The sequence below is a fragment of the Podarcis melisellensis genome (assembly GCF_964234715.1).
Source record: "Podarcis melisellensis genome assembly, chromosome: 1".
Classification (NCBI taxonomy): Eukaryota; Metazoa; Chordata; class Lepidosauria; order Squamata; family Lacertidae; genus Podarcis; species Podarcis melisellensis.
This window is the reverse complement of record NC_138528.1, coordinates 27,029,893-27,054,533: the sequence shown is the minus strand read 5'-3', so window position 1 is coordinate 27,054,533 and position 24,641 is coordinate 27,029,893. Positions and strand designations below refer to the sequence as shown.

Genomic DNA, 24,641 nt, shown 5'->3' with positions numbered 1-24,641 from the left:
GGAAAGAACAAAGGAATATCCCTTCCAAAATGACATCCCCAGCTTTTCTCTTTTCCCATGCCTGAAGCTGGCAGAAAGAGCAAACTGCAGCAGAGTTGGCAGAAATTTGAACTGATTAGGGGTTGCCCTGCACATCAGCTGTACCCTTTCGAAAGTTTTGACTTCCTGCCAGTGGACAGGTGGGTGGTGACAACCCACACACAATATCCCCCTTCCTCCACTACAGGAGTGCAGGTGAAAGTCCTTGCAAGGGCTTCTGCTGATGGGACACATTAGGTAGGTCTTGCCCAGCGGCAAAGGTCTACAGCTGCACACAAGGCTGTTTAATAAACAAATCTATCATCCCAAAATATAGAACTAGTACCATCTAGGGTCTTACCTTATCCACTCTTGAAAAGGACAACTATGGAACAGCTGAGCAGGAAACAAACCTGGTTTCGAATCTTCACTCCAGAACCCAAATTTCTTACGAAAAAACTGGTAATCTTTTCAGCCCTTCCAAAACATCTTGGCAAGAATTTGTTTTGCTATAAATTGTTCAGGGAGGGGTGCTTATCCCATTTGAAAAACTGTTGCCTTTTCTAAAAGAGTGGTGGGAAACCAGTAGCCCTATAGCATTCATCCCTGAAGTGATTCATGACACTCCAGAAACAATTTCCAAAGTGCACATGTACTTTTATAAAAGCCTTTTTTGAATATGGAAGCAGTGGTAGAAGATATGGTTAATTTTACTCACATGCGCATGTGATGCATAAGCAGCAACTTGCAGACCAGAGGCTGTACATACAGGGACTTTTCTGTGGTGGCTCCATTTTTGTGGAATGCTCTCCCCACGGAGGCTCGCCTAGCACCTTTACATACCTTCAGGTACTAGGCAAAAACAGTCTGCTAACAAGCCTTTGGCTAAAGCCCTTTAAACTGGGGGGGGGCTTTATTACTTTTGCTTGCTACCATGTTATGTACTTTTCCTTTTATATTGTAAACCACCCTGTGATCCTCGGATGAAGGGTGGTATAGAAATTTAATTAAAAAAATAGGAATGGTTTTTTTGTCTAGAAACTAGTCTTACTTCCTGTATCTAGTGTGTTTTCCTCATGAGATCAACTGCATTTGACACATGCTTGTTAAAGCCTTCTTACAGAAATTTTTCAACTTTGTAGTAATTTTAAAATTCCAAACACTGAAAAACCCACACTAAGTAATCAACATACATATCAAAAATTACCAAAGGCTCTCTGCATTGCTGATTTCAATGTCCGTAAAGCATAACAGTAAAAACTACATCCTGTATAAACTATTCTGAACAGGAGCAGTTTCTAGTCTTAGAAACTTAGAATAAGAGGGAGAAGTGGAAAATAAAAATTCAGGGAAGGAGGGGAAGGGAAGTCCATATATATGCTTTTGTTGTTGCTAGTTGTTGGTAGTTTATTTTTTAATTTTGCTTGTGCTTTTTTACATTTTCCTTTTGAATCACTTGTAAGGATGCAAATAAAAACCCAGTCTGCTTATACAGCTCAATAAGAACTTTGCAAAAGTCAAGCTGTGGTCTGTTTTCTGCATCTGACCCAGTGCTGAGCTTTTCACAGCTTCAGAACTTGCTTAATCCTGTCATCTGCATAATCATGTCATAAGAAAGTGAATACAACTAGATTACACATAAAAGTATTTTAATACACAAAATAGTAAATAAAAGTGGCAAGCTTATTTTAAATAACATCTTTAATTAAAGTTTTTGCAAAGGCAAAATATTAAACTTAAAATAGGTCTTAGTACATCAAAATACTAAGTTTTCTAATTGTATTCCAAGCATGGCCTTTGAAACACATCCTGTACATCCCAGGAAGAGCATCCTTGATCTTCAATTGTACAGATTGAATTTTACAAACATAATAAATATATTTACCCCCTTACACATAACAGTATATGTACAACAGCAGTTGACAATAGTAGCTCAGAACAGCAACTAAGGATATTTTCCACTTCCCTAAATTATTTGGTACTCTAGGCACACAGGAGCAAGTTAATGCATGATGTTACCACATGTGGCTAGCCTGCTTTTATCCTTCCACTAAAAAAAATTACCCTTTTGTTCTTTGTTAACATCCAAATCAAGAATTCAAAAAATAAGCAAGTAGTTTTGTCACAGGGGAAAATGCCAAATTTCTGAACATTCCTGACCTACTTTAAAAATGGAGAAAACAACCAACCAATATTCTACTATCTTCCAAAAATGGAAACTTAACTCTTAAATTACAACTGATATAGCTCATTTCAGCTCAAGGTCTGCTATCTTGAATACAATGAACCAAACTAATTATAATTTGTCAGGTTTGGGGATTGTTCCCCACCTCCATAAAACAAAGCCAAAAGAGACTTTTTTTTTAAAGCAGAAGAGCAGGGATTTGTGAACAAGTGAAAAGTTATTTCTTTCCTCTCTCTTGCACGGGAACTACAGAGTTTTCACTCAGCAGTAATAACATGGGGACATTGTTGCTGTTTGATGTGAACAGACCAAAAATGAAAACCCAAAGGTGCTAACGCTATTTTAAATATGACATTTCTACAAATCTGGATATATCACACGTGTTGCATGTTCTTTGCTTTTTCTAGCAACTGTTCTTCAATTACAAGTTTCATCCCCTTGAAAAAGACAGCTAGCACAATATTTGTATTTGTGAAATCATGATCCATTTCCAGGGAGATGACCAATGACAAAAAGCAGGTTATGATATAGGTTGGAGATGGAAACTCTGGTTGCCACTAGGCAGCTGGAGCGGGGAGGGGGACACACCTTACACATTAAATTTAAATAGTCCAATATAAAGTTCTTTGTGACAGTATCTAAAACCTCCTTAAAAGTCCATCTTTAATTTAGACGTTTCAAATGATTGCACATACTAGAAAGCTGGTAAGATTAGACTTGGTGTTTGTTACAATTGAAACTCTGTAGGACATCTACAACCAAAGGAATCCAACGGTCCTACATATCACATCAATCAATGCAAAGCAGGAATACCTGAAGATTGCAAAGGCACAAGACTCTCACCTTTGTGTAATCACTCTGTAAATCTCCCATTGCCCTGATCAAAACATTTAGAAGTTGCTTTCTCTATATCCCTGACAAGGTGCTCCTGTTCTCTGTGCAAATCTAAACATAAGCCCTTCTTGCAAACCGTTAATTGCTTCAGAAGCAAAGATACTGAATAGAAACAAATTCCAAGTCTAAGGGGGGGGGGGTCAAGTGACAAAAAGCTTAAAGACTAACCATGGGGACACCTTGCCCTCCCAAAAGGAATGATGATTTTCAATGGAAACCTAACAAAAAGGTCTGCTCAATTACATTGTTAAAACCATGATTAAAATTCAAGTACAACAATAAGTGAAAGCAAACTAAATTCTTACAGCAAGCTGCTACAATAAAATGAAATTAAAAACACACATTTTGATTTTAAAAAGGAACACTTGATGGAGCAAGTAAGAGCACAAGTTTGGTATGTGACTCGCTTTCAGAAGAACTTCACAGGTACTTGTTAACACCCTCACCAACCAAAGCATACCCACAATTAACTTGCAAGACACTATGCCTGCTTCCATATAGGCCTATCTGTAGGTCACTTTTAAAGCTGTGGTATCCTTTAAAATAAATAAAAGGCTAAAGACAAGCAGCTGTTCAGTGCCCATGATGTGCACAATGCAAAGTCATCTGTACAGTATCTGGGTTCCAGTAATGAATAGTAAATGGTAGCCTATTGCAGCCTATTTGTTTCACAGTGCAATATTTCTGATTGGTCTGAAGCCTGTATTAAATCATACTTAAAAACTAGGATATACTCTGAGTGGGCCATAAGATACAGAAGGATGCAAGGAAAATGGCAATTGATCTCAATATAGTCACAATCTTGGCATGTTAAGTAGTGGCATATATTATTTTAAACCTACATTGTTTTACACAGTGGGAATAAAGTACTTACACGAACCTTCAAGTTCAGAGCTAAAACTGCACCCAGTGATGCAGGTTTAATAGGCAATATATATTGTATCAGAAAGTGGGAGGAAATGTTTACATTTAAAAACTCTTGATGCTTTATGAATGTCACTATACAACAGTACTGACAAATTTGGCTAAACTTTAGCAACATCCTGGGTGCAGAAAGACCTAACTGCTTATTGCATGGATCTTCTGTAAGCAGGAGCAACTGACGCATCTGAATCAAAATGCAAAGAAGACAGTTGTGAAGAGAAGAGGAAGGAACTAATACATAGTGCTGATTAAACACAGTGGCCATTTTAATAGAAAAACATTTTTTATAAGTTTCCTTTTTCATACAAACACAAGCACTGAAAGAAGGGCAAGGGGGTAATCTGCTCTTCACTGTTTTTCAGGTGACTAGTATCCTCCAGATCTTATCACAGGAAATCTGGAAGTGCATGTCTTCCATTATCTGGCCTGAACTTCAACCCCACCATATTGCGAAGAGGCCCTGCATTTCTGAAAGTCTAATTTCCAAAGACCACTGCCACAATCACAGAAAAAAACAGCCTCAACAGCAACTTTCTGCTATTTATTGAGGAACTGATTAATTGAGCAATTACTGCTTGCTCAATTATCAGAGCTAGGGTGATTTTGTTCACTATATTTTTCAGTATTACTGAAATGAAAGTGGAAGCTCTTTCAATGCTGTAGATAGACCCTTTCCCAAAGTACATACTCACTTGCAACCTGATTTCATAACCAGCAGTGCACACTCACTTGGCAATGGGAATACACATTAAGTTTAGGTTAACCAGTGAAATCATATTTTTAAAGACTGATTTCTGACAAGCAATAATTCAGCACATAGCAGACTAGATTTGCTCAATCTTTAAAGACCTTTCGAAAGAGCAGGAAGACCGAGACATTAAAAGCTTCCATCGGTAGACCCTTTAAAATACAACATCGCATTAAATGAAAGATTCAGAATTATTAAATTTAAAATACAAATGAGGATTTTGGTACCAGGATCAAAATTTATATAAAAGGCCTAAAACTGTAGATAAAATTATTATGCATGACCCAGCACAAGGGCTTTAAAAATAGTTTTACTCATACAAGGTAATTATTAGAACTCAATGCTTCAGTCCTTACTGTTTGGTTAGAAACCTCCACGCAAGTTTAAGCAAGATTCTCACCAACCCCACTCCTAGAAAGAATGGGTCAGCACAATTTATACACAAGACACACTAAGCTTTTCCCATAGTATTGTTACCAAAAAAGAAGAGTTCCTTCAAATCAGTGTATGGGGAGATTAAGCCTCACATGCTAGTTACCTTTATCTATAGGAAGAAGTGGTTAATTAAGGTATTAATACAAAACCAGCTTTCAGGCATAGCTAGCTGCACCAATGCCTCAGCTTTCCCATTTGAAGTAGTGTCAACGTTGCCATGCTATTTCTTTGTTCTAGCAGTCTCGGTTCTACTGTTCTTTTCCGATGCGCAGATATAGATTTCTGTTGAAGTGTTATGTCCAAGAATCAAAATCTCCTGCTTTTGCTTTGAGAGTTTGTTATGTGTAAGGAACTTCACCATTCTGCATCTCCAATAGCTTTGGAAAATACATAATCTCTTCCATTAAGATTCATGATTCCATCTTTGAGGTGAAACTTCCACTTGTTCTTACTTCTATGAATCTGTTGAAGGAGGGAAGCCAAAGTTGAAGAGAAACATCCCAAGCTTAAAATACAACATTTGTTAACAAAAACCTCCCACCCATCTGGAGGGATGGATAAACTGCCCAAAAGAGCATGGGAAGAGTAGCTGGAGGTAGAAGGGATCTCACAAAAAAATACCTCTTCCCCTTCCACAGGAGCTTCCAGACAGATATTATGTCCACTTTGAGGGAAGCTCAAACCAGGTTCCTTCTGGCTCTCAATCTCTGGTGAGAAACCCCCTAAAATAAGGGGTTTATGCTGCTCACAGGTGTGTGAACTGCTTTATACACATTCCCTCCACTAACCCTAGTAAAGAAGGGTTTCATCAGAGTGATGCTCTGAAACCACTCTAGGAAGTATGGCAAGAGGGAAGCAGCCATGCTACCTGGAGTAACTTCAAATCAACATGACACCGTATTGTATCACATTGCCCTAAAGCCCTTCTAAGATCCGTAGTCAGAGGGAATAGGCACAGAGGGGCTCACACACTGTTGTATGCAGCGTAAGATCCCTTTTTTAAACCAAGGGAAGAGAACCTGGGCGCAACAAAAGCAGCTCTTTGTGCCTCACTGTTTGGGCTCTTGGGACTCAAATAGGCCATGCCCCCTCCCCAAACCACATCAGCCCTGCACCCTACTTGAGTCAATGGAATGCATCTCTGAACTGTGATCAACACCTCTTATTTGGATAGAGGATGCAGACCAAGGTGTCCATATGTGTGTGTAAGTGAGTGTATGTGTGAGAACACCTCTGACTTTTGCTTGGCTGGTATGTAGACCACTGCAAAGAGATAAGCATCATATCCATTGTGCCACACTCAACTTTTCCTTGTGTCCTATTTGCTGAAGCCATACAGCCTGTAGAAGGTTGCTAATAAGGCAATGTAGCCCTCAGGCTGAAAAAGATTCCCCATCTCCATATTATGAATACTTCTAATAAACTTTTACAAGCTCATGTAAAATTAACTGGAGACATGGTTTAAAGGTTTAAATAAATAATTCTAACTGCTTAAATTTTCTAAGAATTGCAGCTCTAAATTGTCAGCAAACTGTACTAGGAAAGTGAGGTTCTTACCACTATTAATACAAACATAAAAAATATACATATTCTCTCAAGTATATGGTTTTTGAAGGAGGCAATGCAGGTTTTAGGAGTCATATTTGTCAGATTTACCTTGTCATACTGGCACACAACAACATTCTCAGTATCAAATAATTCCTGCCCTTCTTCATCACTCACATCATCTTCGCTATTCAGAGGCTCCTAGAAAATATTTGAGTATTCAGATGACCCAATTCATTAAACATTACACATTTATATAGAAGTCCTACACAATGAAGACACCAGTTTTAAAATATACATATGTGCATATTACCTAGTCATGCATGTTCTTTAACTGACAAAAGCTCACCACTTTGAGCTCCCGCCCCCAACCTTTCAAACCCATTTATCTAATAAGAGCAGATTTTTTTCCTATCCTACAACCAACTCAGCTAGAATTAACACATTAATGTTATCTATATGTGCTGTGAAAGTCTAATCGAAGCAGACACCTCAAAATTTACCTCCTCAACTTGGCCATCTTCGCCTCCATCCTTTTCTTTGTCCTCCTCTTCATCATCATCATAATCTTCCTCCTCTTCCTCCTCCTCTTCAGATGATGTGTCACCCGCTCCATCTACCTGTAGCACCAAAGGTGCCTGTGGCTGTGCTGTTTGCTGCTGAGGTTGCTGCTGACCTGCTGCAGGAATCTGTGCTTGTGTTGCTGTGGGTGCAGCCACTGTTGTAGGTATTACCTGGGTTTTGTTTCCTGTAAATAAGATCTGCTGGGGTTGGATAATCACTCCCGTTTGCTGTGAGATACCTCCAGGAATAGGAGCCAAAACCTAGGCAAAAATAATTAAAACAAAAGATATTGTATCACAGCTATAATTCCTACTTAGTCTCAGTTTTTGTTTCTGTAATAAAACAAGCAAGACAATCTACTTCTGTTTCTTGCAAACCTTGCATATGAATATTTATGTTCAATAATTATTGAGAAAATAATTATTAAGAACTTGGCATTTATTAAAATATAGCCTAATTTGATTAACAGCTAGCATTAGACACTGCTTAGTCCTTTTTAGCTGCTGCCACCTCATGAAGCAAAAGAATGGAGACAAACTTGACTCCTCCTTCCATTCCACTATCTTCCTCCAGGGCAATAGAGGGAGGACTCAAGTTTGTCTCCATTGTTTTGCTTCATAAAGTGGCAGAAGCTAAAAAAGGACTACGCAGTATCTAATGCATCTTCATAAGTAGCAATGGATTCTCTAGTCAGGACATCATATATTTGTTTAGACTGTTCAAATCCATGTTGGCCTCTTTCCTCAAACACAGACCAGATGGGTAAGGCAATAAGGGATTGTTCTGAAGTCGTTTCCAAAAAGAGCTGCCCCTAATCCTGCTTAATTTCATTATGCTGATGTGTTATAGAAGAAAGCAACATGCTAGCTTTATTATGAATACATAAAACTAGTTCAGTAACTAAACACCATTCATTTCTTCATCTACAAGGTGTCAGCAGTGTTTAATCTTTTAAGTGAGTCATTGTTTAACTTTACTGAAATCAATTATGCCACAGTCACAACAAAAACAATGTTTGCTCTGTCCCTAATTATAAATACTTCTTCTCATACCTATCTCCTTTCCCTTAACTCTCCCATTTTTGTGCTAACATGATACCTGCAAAGTGACCTGGAAGATTCCCCTTAGTTAACCAAACAATCTTACTTGCTGTATAACAGGAGACTGTACCCCACCAGGTTGCATCTGTGGTATAACCTGTTGCTGTAGAACCACTTGCTGCTGTGGTTGAATGATGTATTGAGCTCCATTGGCAGTTCTAACCACCTGTAGGATTTGGCCTGTAACAAAATGAGTCCATTTGAATATCTCACTTAACTTGTGGAACTTTCTCTTGACCCAAGACCCAATCATGCAATGAACTGACACACACACACATGAACTGAAGCATTTTTACAAAGGAAACCAATAATGTTACACTGGGAAAATTCTTAACTCAATGACATGTCTATTGATACCCTACAAGTTTACTCTTTAGCCATGTTAGTTTTGAATCATGTGAGCTGCCTTGCTGAATCAGACCAAGAAGTTCATCTAACCTTACATTTTGTCTGCATTATTAATTAACTAGAGGACTCTTAGAGGCTCAAAAGCATAGTGTGCTGCATTTGTGGCTGTTCCTACACAATTGTCCCCACACTGGCTTGGCACTGAGCACTGAGAGATCTCATTTACTGTTTGGGCAAGCAGAACATGCATCTCTCCTCCTCCTCCTGCAGTTGCCATGCTAACGTGAATATGCAGCTTAACAAGTTGCTAACCTGCCCCCCCACTTGTCTGGTCTTCATGCCCCATGTTCTGATAATGAAGATTGCAGGATTGCCTCGCAAGAAACAGAACAAGTGGTGGTGACATTAGCATGGTGGGTAGTCTGGAGAAGACCATGAGGCAAGTGTTTCCCTTTCCTTCCCCTTCATGTGCTTTGATTTTATGCTTCTTGTTCTCCACTTCCAAAATATATAATTTGATACATTTTTATGTTTGAAATTCTAAAGTATAACGCTATAGAAATTCATACTGACACATACAGAAACAAACAAACAAACCTACCTGAATTTGTGAGTATCTGCTGAACAGGAGTAACCCCAGCTGGCAAAGCCAAGGTAGCTGCAGTGGCTGCAGCACTCTGAAATATAAGAAACTAGTTTAGCAGCAAAAATAAATTATATAATGAAAACACAGATTTAAGACGAAACAGCACATGGATTTCAATAGCCGATTACGTGTCTCTATATTAGAATAACAACAGCTTTCTTCTTCCATCCACATTTTTAAGTGCTTTGAGCACTTCTTAATTTATTAAATTTCTATACAATCCTTCATCTGAGAATCACAAGGCAGTTTACAATACTCTTACACTTCTTGTAAGTCAAAACAAAAAAAATCCTTCCAGTAGCCCCTTAAAGACCAACTAAGTTAGTTCTTGGTATGAGCTTTCGTGTGCATGCACACTTCTTCAGATAGAAGTGTGAAGAAGTGTGCATGCACACGAAAGCTCATACCAAGAACTAACTTAGTTGGTCTTTAAGGTGCTACTGGAAGGAATTTTTTTGTTTTGACTATGGCAGACCAACATGGCTACCTACCTGTAACTGGAACTTCTTGTAAGTGTATGGCTTTTAAGTCAGTTATAGTACTGTTTATTTTATAAATACAAATATTAAACAATTAATTCCCTTTTCTTCCAGTTCACTCCCAGAGTGGATCCAGAGTTGCCATGGACTAGAGGAGGAAACTGGGGGTGCAATTTAACCGGTTATTTCTGCCGTCTCCTAAAAAGCTGCTCTGGAGAATTGAGGGACCCTGGGATATTGTAGGAGGCAGCACAGGAAGCTGCTGGGGCACTAGGCAAAAAATGCTTCCCTCAACTTCCACCACCAGGAACCTCCACTGACTCACATCCCTTCCACAGGGAGGAGGAACCCTGCTGTTCATGAAAAAGGACACAATGGATTTAACCTGTAAAATTCTATAAAAATATTTACCTGTGAAATAATAATTGACAATCTATTCAGAATTCTGGAAAGCCATCAGACTGCTGCATATAACAGGGACATGAGCTTGTGTTCTGACATAACTCTGAGCCACACCATGGGTTAGCTCCTGAAAGCAGGAGTGGTGGTGGAGTGAAGAGCCCATTATTTCTGCCCTGTGCACCTTCACATTGTGTATTCACCAGTTTATGTTTATCTATGGCTTAAAGTGATTATGTAAACCAGGTCCATATTTAGATCTTATATTAAGATCTTTTTCTTGATAAGTGGTACACAATTTATAACTTATATAATACATTTAGCTACTACCATAAGTGTTCTGCTTTTTTAAAAAAGACTAAACATTCAAAACAGTCACTGAAAAAGAGGCATAAGCTTATACAATTCAATGTTATTTTGTACAGTGCGGGTTTAGTTTTTCTTTATGCAAACTATAATTTGGCTTGGTCACAAACAATCTTTCCTAATTGGTTCCTGGCATGCTTGCCTTAAAGGTAAACTGCTTAATCTTACCATGCCCGATGCATTCATGTGCTGTATCAGCTTGGAATCTGGCATAATAACTTGTTGTTGAGGTGCTACAACACATGAAAAAAGGTAATCAATGCTTGAATCACCACAGAATACTTTGCCATAGCTTATTAACACTATAATCATAGAACAGTGTGTGAGGACTTATATATCGTTCTAGTCCAACCCACTAATCAATGCATGACATCCAGAACTGAGCATCCAACCAACATCTGCTCAAAGACTTCCAGATAATTCTCCTTTTACCATCAATAAGTTATCCTAACAATAAACCACAATATTTCATATTGTGATTGAATCCCATTAGATCTAATCCTGTCTTCTGGAGAGGTTGAGAACAAGTCTTTGTCCTCTTCTATGAGACAGACCATCAGGTATTTGAAGAATGCAATCATGTCTCCATTCAGTCTTCTCTTTTCCAGGCTAAACATATCTAGTTCCGTCAATCTTTCCTCAAAGGTGTCATTTTCCATCATGACCATCTTAGTTGCCCTCCTCTAAGCCCATTCTTATTTGCATATATCCTTTTTAAAGTATTGTGTCCTAAACTGGACACAATACCCCAGATGAGATTTCATTAGCACAGAATAAAGTGGAACTATTATTTCCTGTGACCTGGAAACTATATTTCTATAAGCTTTTCTGCAGCTGTATCCCTGTTTCATGTTCAGCTTGTGATTGACTACAATTTGGGGAAGCTTTCACATGTACTTGCAGCAGAATAAAGTGGAACAAGTCTTGTGACTTGGGATCTCCAATTCTGTACCCATGCATTTTTACACACCACACACCCCAGAAATATAGAATTTTGCATTTTGTTAATTTAAGCCCGTTTCCTTTCCCTCAGGATAATTTTGAATCTTATTTTAGTCTTCTGAGATGTTAGCTAGCCACAGCAGGTTTGGGTCATCTGCAAATTTCTTAAGAATTCCCTCTACCTCTTCTTCTAAATCACTGATGAAAATATTGAAGCACATTAGAGCCTGGACAGAGCCCTGTACCACACAAAACTTTCTTCCAGTTTTATAAGGAGATATTGATGAGCATTCTCAAAGTATGGTTTTCCAATCAGGTATTTCACCTGAAATCACACTAATCTAGTTTGCATTTAACCGATGTTAACCAAAATATTCGTCATCATTTTTTTTTTCTAAAAGCCTGATAAATTACACTCACAGCAATCCCAAAATCCACTAAACTAGTAACCCAGTTAAAGGAATATTAACCAACAATGTTTCTTCTTCAAATGAGGTTTTCCATATCACAATCTATTTATATTGTGGACACCAAACCAGATACATACCTCAGTAGAAACAATTCCTAACAAACTTAGAAGTCTTGAAAAGGTGTATGGCAATTATCACACTCACTGCAGAAGGTTCAGTTTTACCTCTGTGCTTGCTAAGAGAGGTGAGTTTTTAGTTTAAGTTCATATCCTTTACTATTATATGGAAGAGATCATATCCACTACAATATTCCAAACATTTTAAGCCAAGGACCTAAAATCCTAACAGAGAAAGGAAGAACAGTGATAAGCAGGGTGTGATGAGCCTGACCTATGCTGAACATGAGCACTACTGTTTGGCCAACTTGGTATGAGGGAAGCCATCTTAAAAGTCCAAGACTCCATTTTGTAAAATAGCTTAGCAGTTTGTGTTTTCTTTCTTTAATTATATCTGTTACACAGATTGAATGGTTTGCCACTCCTGCCTCATGATAAGGACACCCCAGGAAGCAAGTTTTATTTCTGGTTTTATACTCACAGCCTACTCTTTACCAAATGATCCAAGAGGGTTATAAAAATATTACAATTAAAAAGCAGGTGCAAATTACATTAGAATCATAATGTAAGGAAGTTGTGTACTGTATTCTGCTTATTCTGCCTGTTTGGTTTAAGAGTCTCAATTTAACTGAGTACTAAATTAGGTGTGATACCTCCTGGATTGTTTTACTAATCTGAAAAACATCAGGGCATTTGAGGAGTGATGAATGTTTTCCTCCATCTAAAATGCACCCCCTCTACCTGAAGCTGCAATTACTTCTGTAAAAGGGAGGAAAAGATACAGAAACTTCTGTTTTTGTCTAATGCAGATGGGGTTGAGATTTAGCCAATCTTCAAACCTGCCCAGTGTGCCAAAGCAGTAAATCAGAATGCTGATAACCGTATCTGGTTTGGTCACAATAAAATATTTGTTTGCATCTCCAGCTCTAATTGGTCCAGGGTGCTGGTGGTTTATTCTGTAACAGAAGCCTTACATTTGAAAAAGGCTGAAAAGTCACTTGAAACAAAGATTCTAACTGATGCTGGTATGGAGACACATAGGCTGATGAGAGCCTCTTCAGAGCATGGGAGGCCATTTGGGACTTTAGGAAGTACACATTTTATTTAAACAAACCCTGCTTAATGAAGCCATAGAAGCCAAAAAATGATAAAAGAAACATTCTTAAGTAGTTTTTATATATTGGGTGGTATTTAACTATGCTCTATTCAAAGTAGATCCATTGAAATGAATGATCACAACCAAGTTAGGTCCATTAATATAAATGGGCCCCATTAACATCAATGGGTCTACTCTGACTTGCTCTTTCTGTTTGTTCTCTGTAAGCAAATGTTTAACTGAACAAGTCTTTTGCTTAAGGGATTTAACTAGCTCCCATATTTTGAGAGCATGCCTAGATTGCTTGATGGCCTTATGTCCAATTCAACCTGAAGGAAGCAGGTAGCTCATTCCCCGGCCTATACCACATGATTGCCCCAAGTCAACCAAGTGGCTTACTCTAAGGACCAGATTCAACGAAGCTGGCACACTAAAAAAACCTAAACCCAGTGCAATGGGGCTTTCCTCCCTTGCCTCCCCCAAATCTGCTCTGGCAAGCAGAAATTCTTGCACTGATAGGAATGATCAGAAGAGTATGAATTCCCCCCGTAAGACTTCAGAGTTGCCCACCTCCACTAAAAAATAATGTAATTGCTGGTGGCAGCAATTAAGAAATAGCTCTTGCTAGCAGATTAATTGCTGGATGAGCATGTACTGAGTATTTTATGGGATGTGGGTGGTGCTGTGGTCTAAACCACCAAGCCTCCTGGGCTTGCCAATCGTAAGGCTGGCAGTTCAAATCTGTGCAACAGGGGGAGCTCCGGTTGTTTTGTACCAACTCCTGCCACCCTAGCAGTTTGAAAGCATACCAGTGCGAGCAGATAAATAATTACTGCTGAGGCAGGAAGGTAATGGTGTTTCTGTACTGTCTGGCACTTGTCACAGTGGTCTGTACGCCAAAAGTGATTTAGTCAAGGTAGCCACATGATGCAGAAAAGCTGTGGACAAATGCCGGCTCCCTCAGCCCGAAAGCAGAGGTGAGAGCAGCACCCCATAATCAAACTCCACTGGACTTAACGATCCAGGGGTCCTTTACCGAATATTTTATTTTGTGGAAGTAAAATAAAATGTAGGGAAGATGTACCTAGGGTTTGGAGACCTGGGGCATTTCTAGAGAGTGTAAAGCATAAGACATTCATTGTTACTTAGGTGTTGCACAGAATCTAAACATTAGTCCTAGAGGTAGCACTTATGTACCACCTGCATACATTTTAGCAGCAGTATGGGTATGTCATATTAGACAGCTGCCATTTGGAGATAATCATCCTAAAAATCAGTAAGATGAAACAATTGTTATTTTCATCCAGACTAAGGAAATACAGTATTGTTTTAATAATAATAACAATAAAATCTGAATTGCCTTACTGGTGTACACATTTGATTTTTGTAGAAATTCATACTATGAGATAGCGTATGCTAAGCCCAGTCATGTTCTAAATTATTGTGGCACTCGTGGACACCACAGGGCACTGAGACAAACACCTCCAGCACACACAGAGGTCCACCGCCTTGCCAGTTTTTTGTTTGGGGGGTAGTAGTGCCTGCATGTTTGGGGTTTATTTGGTAAATGTATGTGTTTTGTATTATTTGGGGAAGATTCGCAAATTTTTCTTTTGTGAAATGAGTTTTTGGTGCTCCCTTAAATGTACTCTCCTAAATGTTTTCTAAGACTCAAATAGTTTGGAGGTCTGTCCTAGAAACAACCACCTGCAAACACTAGAACAGCTCCTCATACTATGCACCTCACACTTGCAGTCTTCACTTACAGCAGTTCTATTTTTCTAGAAAAAGAGGTGCTGGAACTCACAATGAAGACCTCCCTCATTCTCTTAGAATGGCAATGGCACCCACCTGAGAAGTTCTGGAACTGAGTTCTGGCTGAAAAAAGCCCTGACATCCAGTAATATTTGAAATTATAGTAAGTAAGTAAGTGGAAGGACATTTTATGAGCAACTGACACTTTAAGATGGGGAATATCAGTCAATTAAGGACAAATGAATCTGCTTTAATACCAAGTCAGACCACTGGCCCACTTAGTGTCTACACTGACTGGCAGTAGCTCTCCAGCATTTCAGACAGAGGATGTTCCCAGCCCTACCTGGGGATTGAACTTAGGACCTTCTGCATTCAAAGCAGGTGCTTTGCCACTGAGATATGGCTAGTTGTGATACACTGAAGACAACTTGTAAATTGAAAAGAAGGAATTGAGAACTTGTAATCCTGTTAATTTTTCTTTGCATGAAACATTGCTGTAACTTTACAAAGCCTCAGATCCAGAAAGGAACTCGGTTCTTACCTTGCTGTGTTGCAGGAATAAGGACTTGCTGTGTCTGGGACTGCTGCTGAACTGTTGGCTGTGGCTGTGGGTGATGGTGATGATGAGCATGCTGTTGCTGTTGTTGTTGTTGCTGCTGCTGTTGCTGCTGCTGCTGTTGTTGTTGCTGCTGCTGAACTTGCAGCAAAAGCTGCTGTTCCTCTGAATGAAATCCATCTACAGCCTTGGACTGCAACAGCTTGTTTTCCCACAGCTGTGTTTATTAAGCAAGATTCACTTAAGGACACTTTTCTTTTTACATATATCAACTATATACTCTCTACATTATTATTACTAATTCAATGAACTCTCTCTTATCTATTCATTTTGAAGGGAGGTGACCCAAAATCCTCTGGAAAATAAAAGGAACCTATATAGTGCTTATGAATTTGGTTCCATTCTGTATTTGAGTCTCCTTTCACTCCTATCCATATTGATAGAAACTGCATGTCTCGATGATGCTAAGGGACATCAGCAACATAGTAAAAAAGACATCTATTCTGATGTCATAAACAGCCATTAGAAAATATTCTGCACCAAGTCAATAAAGCTAAGATACAAAGCTTGCTCTTTACTGGAATGAAATATTTTGTTTCCTGGATGAATATTACTGAATGGAATTCCTGAGATATTCTAAAACTTTTTTAAAATTTCATTTCACACATTAGATTGTTCATTTACTGAAAATTTCAACTACAAGAAAATTTCTCTCAGTACAATGGAGGGAAGACAATTTTGATAATGAAAAATGTTCACAGCATACTATTAATCTTTGCAAAGTCATTAAGCAGCAGTCACATTAAAACCATTATACTCTTAGATCTTCTTCAAAGAAAGGTGACATAATTATGAAAACCACTATAAAACACTTATATTTAACAGCAGAATTTAAAGCTTTGAAGAGTTGATGTAGAGCAATGGCTACAACTTCCCAGTTCAAATGTTAATCCAGCCTTGAATTTACTAGGTGGCTTTAGTTAAGTTCTCCACCTGCAATTCAGGGGTAGCAATGTCTTCCATTATGGGCCTGCTCTAAGGAAGAATCTCTGCAAATGTATGCAGAATACTTGGAGTGACATGCTATATAAATATTTACAGCATACAGCCCTTCAAGCTGAGTTTTATGCATTGACTGCTACAAGGTTGCAAACAGCAAGTAATTTGTAGTGAACATAACTTACTGTTTTCAGTTCAACAAGAACCTGTTCATCAACACCCTCATCCAGAAAGACCTCTCGGACATCATTAATGACATCTTCAATCACAGACCTATATAGTTTAGGCTGCAAAAAGTCACAGGTAAGACCAGCTTATTAAATGAGATATATGCTAGCAATATTTCAAAACACTTCTAGATATATTTTTAAATTACTGAACTACTGTTTCACAGATAATCCTTATGGATACTTCTTTAATTGTCTCAAAAATTATATATTTTTTAAAAAGTTATTAAACCATCACATATGTATAACATTCCAGAGAATTTTAACACTTCTAGCAATAAGACAATTAATGCAGGGTTGGGAAACCTTTGGCCCTCCAGATTGTGTTGGACTACAATTCCAGTAATCCCCAGCCAGCATGGCAAATGATTAGAGATGGTGTGAATTGTAGCCCAACCATTGTAGCCCTGATCTAGTATGTAGTAACCTTGATTCACAAAATGTGAATCCAACCAAAGTACTCTGCTCCAATTCAGTCCAGTTCAACTGATGTCAAGTGGGACTAAAGCTTCAATTCACACCATGTGTACTAAAAGTGGCAGCTTTTACAGCACAAATCATATGTAAGTCTAGTTAGATATAAACTCCACTGTGCTCACTCGGATTTAACCCAAGGTACATAAAATCACAACAATGAAACAGTTTAGCAGCACTGAATTCAACGGGGCTATAATGCTGAACACTCAGCTGCTAAACTATGAACGGGAGAAGAACCATTTTTCTCACTGTACCCTGTGCATAGATAGTAATTCATCTATCCTTTGACACATGTAAACATATGTACACACAGGTATTTTTAATACTGCTTTACTATGCAAGTACACAATTCTTGACACACTTCTATTAAGCCCCATTGAGCTCAGACTTGGTTCTTTATAAACATATACAAGATCAGGCAAGAGCTTGTAAATGCTTTAAAAAGCAGAAAAACAAACTGTTCTCTATTTCACCGAATATACATTTTTTTAAAAAAAACACAGCTAGAAGGACAGAAATGCACCAGCCGCTTTGCCATCAAACAGCCACAGCAAATTGAATTTGAAAGCCGAGAGCGGCAGCTTCTGAACGAGAGAGCGCGAGCTCCTTTCAGCTTGCGTTGTGCAGGCACCTCCCAGCCTGCTTTCCGCAGCTCTCTCCCTATTTAAAGGCTGATGTGGTGTTTAAATGGAGAGGCGGTGACGTGGGGCTGGAAAGCACCTTCCCATCCTGGCAGAGTCTATATTAGAGAGCGGCAATGGCTCTATATAAACAGGGCAGCCACAGGGAGGAGGAACACAAGGAGCAGGGAGAGAGAAAAGCGAGGGGAAGCCATGATGGATCTGAGAGCACAAAATAAGAGCGGCCAAATCTGCAACGGAGCCGCCTGGACCCTGGTTTGTCAGCAGTGGTTTATTGGGATGGGGGGGAGTGTTATTTCCCCCCCTTAGTGAATTCAGTTCGTTCTTTTTAAAAAAAATGTGAAACGGGGAAATAACGTTAAAAGGGGCAGGGTTATTTTGTTGTTGTTTTTCCCTTCGTGTGACTGCTTATTGCAAACCGATGTGGAAAGCGAGAGACTCGGGGAAACTGTGTCGTCTAGTATTAAACCGAGACGGGGAAGCGTAGAAAAGGGAGGCGGGAAAGGAGGAAGAGAGGCTTAATCGTTGTATTTGTTACAGCAATGCTAAATAAAAACCTTTTCTGGGGAAACCTCGCACGGGCTTAAAAGAGTGCTTTCTTTTTGGCGCACGTCAAAGATATTTCCGAGAAAAGATGGGGGTTGGTGGGAAGAGGAGGAAAGGAGGAAGAGAGACTTCGGTTTTGTTTTTTTTTCTTCTTCTTCTGCGTTAGGAATTAAAAAGTGCTTTTCAACCTTTGGTCACCGACACACACATACATTTAAATTTTTCAAAAAAAAATGAACACCCACCCCAACCTCCTCGCTCAGAAAGGGGGGAGAGAGAAAGGCACCCACCACCCGGGCGGGAGAGAAAGAGGCGCCAGGGGAACCCGCCGCTTCTGTCTGTCTCTCTCTCCCACGCCCTCCGCGGAGGGGGGAGAGCCGCTGAGCGGGAGGCTGCCTCGAGACGCCCGCGGCGCCTCTTCCGCGGTGACCCCCGAAGCAGCGCGCGAGGGAGACGGCGGCTGCTCCGAGGGAGACAGAGCGAGCGCGCCTCCCTCCTCCTCTGTGGCTCCGGGCGGAGGCCGAATGAGGGTCCGCTCCTGGCTCTCTCTCTCTTTCTCTCCCGCCGCCCCCCGCCCATACTACGACTACTACGACCACCACCACCGCAACAACCGCCTCCCTCTTCTCCACACAAGCCCAGCGGCCCTCCCGCCTCCCCGCCTCGAGGCTCCCCCTTGCGTCCTTACCACGGGGTTTGTATTAGCCGAGCTCGCCATGTCCCGCGCCAACCCCCCGGGCAGGACACCGCACACCCCCAACGAGGCAGCGGCTGAGGCAAGAGCAGGCAGGCGGGCGGGCGGCGGCTGAGGCACCTTCAAGCACTTCTCTCCCTCCCCCCACCCCCCTCGCCTCTCTCTTAAGGGAAGACTGCGAGCTGAGGTAAACTGCTGGCTCCTCTTCTCCTCCCCCCCTTACTTCGCGCGCTCTCCGTCTTCCCCTCCCTCCCCCCGGTCTCGCCTCAGGGGCTTCCCCTCGCCCTCCGTTCTCTTTCTCTCCCTCGCCCGCCGCTGACGGGGAAAGCGCGTTCCGAGGCCGCCCTCCCCCCGCGGCCCGGCCTTACACGGCGGCCCTTGGGCTGCAGCCGCCAGCCGCCTGCTCTGCTCGCTTCGCCCCTTTATATAGCGAGTGCCGAGCAGCTGCGCGAGCGGCCAGAGAAAGGGGGAGGCCGGGGAAGGGAAGGGAGGGGGAGGACGGCCACGTCCCGCGAGAAGGAGCGAGACGTCGCCTATCGCCGCCCTCCTCCTCTTCACGACTTCCGCTTTTCTGACGCCATGACAGTTATACCGAGGCGGAAGTGGGAGCCCAACCGCCATGGCGGCTTCCCTGGCTGCTCGCAACGAGCGGCTATTTCTGCCCGAAATTTGAGCCGCCTTTATGCCCGAATAGGCTTAGCCATAGAGACGCCGAAGTCTGGAACGGCGCGCTCACGGGCGACGATGGCTTTCGATGTTTTTACCTGAAGTTTAGCGACTCTACCTGTTTCTATCTCTATGGGTTGAGGAGACAAGTCGCCCATCTGGTGCGTTACCAGTTTCCATGTGTGAGGCGGGAAAACGTAATATAAAATATGCGGCCTCTCTAGGCACACATCTCTATCGTATCGTGTCCCTTTTGGGGCGGGGGGTGGGGGAGGCGTTGTCTGTCCTGTTCTATTAGGCACCGGAAGCGCCGGTGTAAGCTTCGCGGAGCCTGTCATTCTTGGCCCCGCCACTCAAGATGATGGAGAAGGAGGAGGAGGAGGTTTATATGGCGGGGAACTTGTAATGCTGACCCGTTTCTCATCAGCTGCTCTGTGTGAATCTGAAGTTGGCGCCTCCACCCGTTTGAGCATTATTTGGGGTTTAGATGTGCTCAGCAAGCCAGTATTTTAGTGGCCGGACTGGTAAAACGCGCAATGCAAGTTAGCAGGAACTTCCCCGGTATTGGAAAGACAGTAAACCCCATTTGTCATTCAAAGCGGCGAGCGAATTCCTAATTTATTTGTCACGTCTATAGCCCACGTTTCCTCCAAAGGGCACAAGGTTGCCCACACGGTTCTCTTCTCCTTCCAGTTTTTATCCTCACAACAGCACTCTTGAGGTAGGTCAGGCTGAGAGACTGTGACTGCCTAGGGAGCTTCATAGAATAATTGTTGAGCTGGAAAGGGATCCTGAGGATCATCTAGTCCAACCCCCTGCAATGCAGGATTATGCAGCTGTCCCATACAGGGATCAAACCTACAAACTTGGCATTAACAGCACCACACTCTAACCAACTGAGCTATCTAGTGGGCTTGGCAGGGATTTGGACCAGCACTACTCACTATGCCACACTGGCTCTAGGCTGCGGTCCTAACCCCACTTACCTGGGAATAAGCCCCATTGAATTAAGTAGGGATGACTTCTGAGTAGACATGGTTAGGATTGCACTGCTAAACTTAAGAACTGGTTAGAAAATGTCATGTCTCTATAGCAGCAAAGAGACAGCCCAATCCTATACACATATATAAAAATATAAGCCCCGTTGAGTTCACTACTCCCAGAAGACTGGGTATAGGATTGCAGCCTTGTTGCAAAGCCATTTCATATTGTAGTTACTTAATGGGAATTTATTTTATTTATAAGATTTATAAACCACTTGATCAAAGGTGAATTCCACATAACTATTAAAATACAAATACTGTATACATAAAATAATTCTCATTAAAACACAGACAAAATAAGGAAGACTTTTAAAACAAAAGTAGGTAGCTAAATTATATTTCTTGGTAGGTTTGCCGAAATAAAAATATATTCAGCAGGTAGCTAAAACACTATAGCAAGTGGGCCTGTGTCAATAGGCACTGAAGTCAGTGTGAGGAAGTAATACAGTGAAAAATAAATGCCTTGCTAAGGGATTAATTCATTGAACAACTAAAATGATTATCAATATTTCTCTGCTTTTATCCACAATGAAGCCAATCTGCTTTGTCAATTAGATTCATTAAATTCAATGTGACTTACTCCCAGGTAAGTGTGTATTGTGAAACTTCCAACCCAAAACTGGGGCATTTTAATGACGTTACTGCCTGTAATTCACCCCCATCATGCTGTTTTAACACTTGTGTGGCATTTCTAGTTATTTGTAGTTAATAATTTCCTGAAGCCTGGCCAGTTTCAACACCATCTATCATGAATGCAGCCCAGATGGCTGATACTCTCATTATTATGAAGGCTATGAACATGGGGCTATAGCTGTGGGGGTGGGGACAAATGCAGGGTTTTTTTTCCTGGCAAGCAGCCCATAGCAAAAGCCCAATAAGAAAAGCCTGATGGATCAAGTCAATGGCCCATCTAGTCCAGCATCCTGTTCTCACATATTCCTATGGGGAGTCTGAAAACAGGACCTGAGATCAACAAGACTCTCCCTACTTGTGATTCCCAGCAACTAGCATTCAGAGGTGGAACATAGCCAGGTGCCATGACTCAGCCACTGACAGATTTATCCTGCATGAATTTGTCTAATCCTCTTTTTCAATCCTTCCAAAATGATGGCCATCACTGCCTCTTAGGGGAGCAAATTCTATAGTAACAATGCACTGGGTGAAGAAGTACTTTCTTTTATCTGTCCCAAGTGTCCCAAACTTTAGCTTTTTTGGATGTCTACAAGTTCTAGTGTTGTAAGAGGGGACGAAAAACTTTTCTCTGTCTACTTCCTCCATGCCATGCATATTACACACCTCTATCATGTCACCTCTTACCTTTTCTTTAAACTGAAAAGCCCCAAATGCAACATTTTCTCATAGGGGAGTTGCACCATCCCCTTGATCATTTTGGTTGCCCTTTTTTAAATGTATTCCAGCTCTACAATAATTCTTTTTGAGGTTAGGTGACTCAAACTCTAAATGGTAATTATGAACAAGTTAAAAAATACAGGTCCCAATACAAACTCTTGGGGGACTCAGTTTTCTGTCCATTCCTAGACTGCTCCCAGTTTTTTAACCAGTTGCCAGTCCATAAGAGGGCCTCTCTTATTCCACAAGTGCTAAGCTTATACACTAAGCTTACCTCTGTGTTGAGGTACTTGTCAAAAGCTTTTTGAAAGTATAAGTACACAGTTTCAGCTGGATTGCCTCTATAATTCTATATCCTTGTTGACACGCTCAACTCTTAATAGGTTAGTGAGACATCACTTACCCATTCGGAAGTCATACTGGTTCCACTTTATCAAGACTTGTTCTCCTGTATCCTTGGTGATTTTATTCTTGATAATGCTTTCCACCCATTTCCCCTCATTTCCAGGATGCCTTTTTAAAAATTGGTGTTTTGGCATCAAGGCTAATTTTAAGGTCAAGTTACATATTTTCTTAGCTAGTCAACAATTTCACGTTTCAGTTCTTTAAGAACTTTTGCATGGATGCTGTCTGGACCTGGCAAGTTTATGAGAATAGCTGAATTTGTAACATGTGATATTTATACACAGCTGCAAATGGTTCTCGTAAATGCAAAGCAAGTTTCAAGTCACGGCTTTCTGAAAGGTTGCTGGCACAAACTGACTTCAGTTGATTGTGCTGTGTGCCTATATATATTTCTAAAGTACTGTTTCTGGAGTTTCACAAATTACGTGCAGGTTTTGCAGATACTTCTGGTTTCACATTTGCTGAAGCATGCAGATACACACAGAACGCTAACCACCGGCTGACAGTATGCGATATGCTTTAGTTGGGCTCATACACGCTTACAATAAATTTGCAAACTTTCCCTTTAGCCTCATGCATCACCTTAAAGGATTCCTTAAAGGCAATAAATAGGCTGAATGAAGACACTGGATGCTGAGCCATGGGCTTTTCGGGTCTATTTGTCCTCTGAGTGAAAAAAGCTAAACCAGGACTGCACCACTCAGAACATTATCAGGGCCAGTTTTACATTTTAATTAACTTCAATTAACATTTTTTGAAGAGGAAGCCTAGAGGAAGAGTCTAAAATAGGCCAGTGAATACTGAGCAAACTCAGTGGGTATGGAATGGTGGTTGACTGTTAGGTGTAAAAATAATTATGTATAATCAGGAAAGGGGAAATGGAACTGAGTATCCATGAACAGGAACATTTCACACTGCAATGTTCTGTTGCTGGTTCACTTGTTCCAAATTCCATTTTGCCGCACATAGAATCATAGAATTGTAGAGTTGGAAGGGACCACGAGGATCATCTAGTCCAACTCCCTGCAATGCAGGAATCTTTTGCCCAACATGGGGCTCAAACCCACAACTCTGAGATTAAGAGTCTTATTCTCTACCAACTGAGCTATCCCAATCCTGGTGAGAAGACTACACTAACTTAGAAGTCTTCCATCACCTTAACAGTTTTATTTTTAGCTCTCTAACCCAAATCAGTATTTGGGTAGTGTCAGCAGAAGAAATAGACAAACTGTTTCAGATGGCCCTGATCATAATGATATCTCGGGGCTACCCCTCCCCTTACTGTTTGTTTCTCTATCCACAGGCCCATGGGTTGTATTCACCTAACTTTCCATTAAAATGAGTGGATCTAGATTTGTCATGGCCATGAATTTCAATGGGTCTATTCTGAGAATGAGGTTGTATTCACCTATCTCCATTACACCCATTAGGTTACAGCCGTAGCATTCCCTCTGCAAAATTATATGTCTATAACCCCATCCTTCATATGTCCTCCACTTTCTAAGGAACTGCCACTAGAGTTGAATGCTCTCATGATCTTGGGGTATATGTGTAAATAGATAAATAAAATTACCCATCCATTCATCCATTGTTTTCAGGCGAAACAGTTCCTAGAGTGGTTTGCTTAAGATTTTTAAAAATAGGCATTCCCTTCATTTAATCCAAAATATATGCCACAAATGGGAGGGGAGGGATGAGGCAGGGACAGTAAAACACGGAAACCGGGGATTCAGTCCTTATGATGTAAATCTAACCGTCTGGAATCAAAACTGTTCAAAGAGAGAGGAGTCAAATGGATCTGGTTTTTCAGTAGAGCCAAAGAAATGACCCAGCTCCCTTTCCTTCTGCTGCAGCCTGATGGAATGACTGCTGCCAGGTGACCCCTGTCATTCAAGTGATTACCTACGTGTATATCTTTACTGGGTGGTCCTGGTAAAAAAAGTAAGCCCAAATCATCTACCCTGACTACGAATAGATCCCTGGACTTTTTTTTTTCATATAATTTTTTATTCAATTTTCCATCCATAACACAAAAAATAAAACAATAAAGAAAACATACAACATGTA

The 24,641-nt window shown here is 40.7% G+C and overlaps 1 protein-coding gene across 2 annotated transcripts; it reads right to left on the bottom strand.

Annotated features, from left to right (window-relative positions):
* Positions 1-1,701: 1,701 nt before the first annotated feature.
* On the bottom strand, positions 1,702-22,833 carry GTF2A1 (general transcription factor IIA subunit 1). Of its 2 annotated transcripts, none has more exons than XM_081922890.1 (9): positions 22,573-22,833; positions 16,711-16,812; positions 15,512-15,743; positions 10,820-10,884; positions 9,363-9,438; positions 8,460-8,593; positions 7,253-7,573; positions 6,861-6,950; positions 1,702-5,666 (listed from the first exon to the last, which is right to left on the bottom strand). In XM_081922890.1, exons 1-9 carry the CDS (start codon positions 22,585-22,587, stop codon positions 5,559-5,561), a joined length of 1,143 nt encoding a protein of 380 aa, XP_081779016.1. In that variant the 5' UTR covers positions 22,588-22,833; the 3' UTR covers positions 1,702-5,558. The 2 variants fall into 2 exon arrangements, with proteins under 2 accessions (XP_081779016.1, XP_081779015.1); XM_081922889.1 differs by lacking the exon at positions 22,573-22,833 and adding an exon at positions 19,105-19,434.
* Between the last annotated feature and the right edge of the window lie 1,808 nt (positions 22,834-24,641).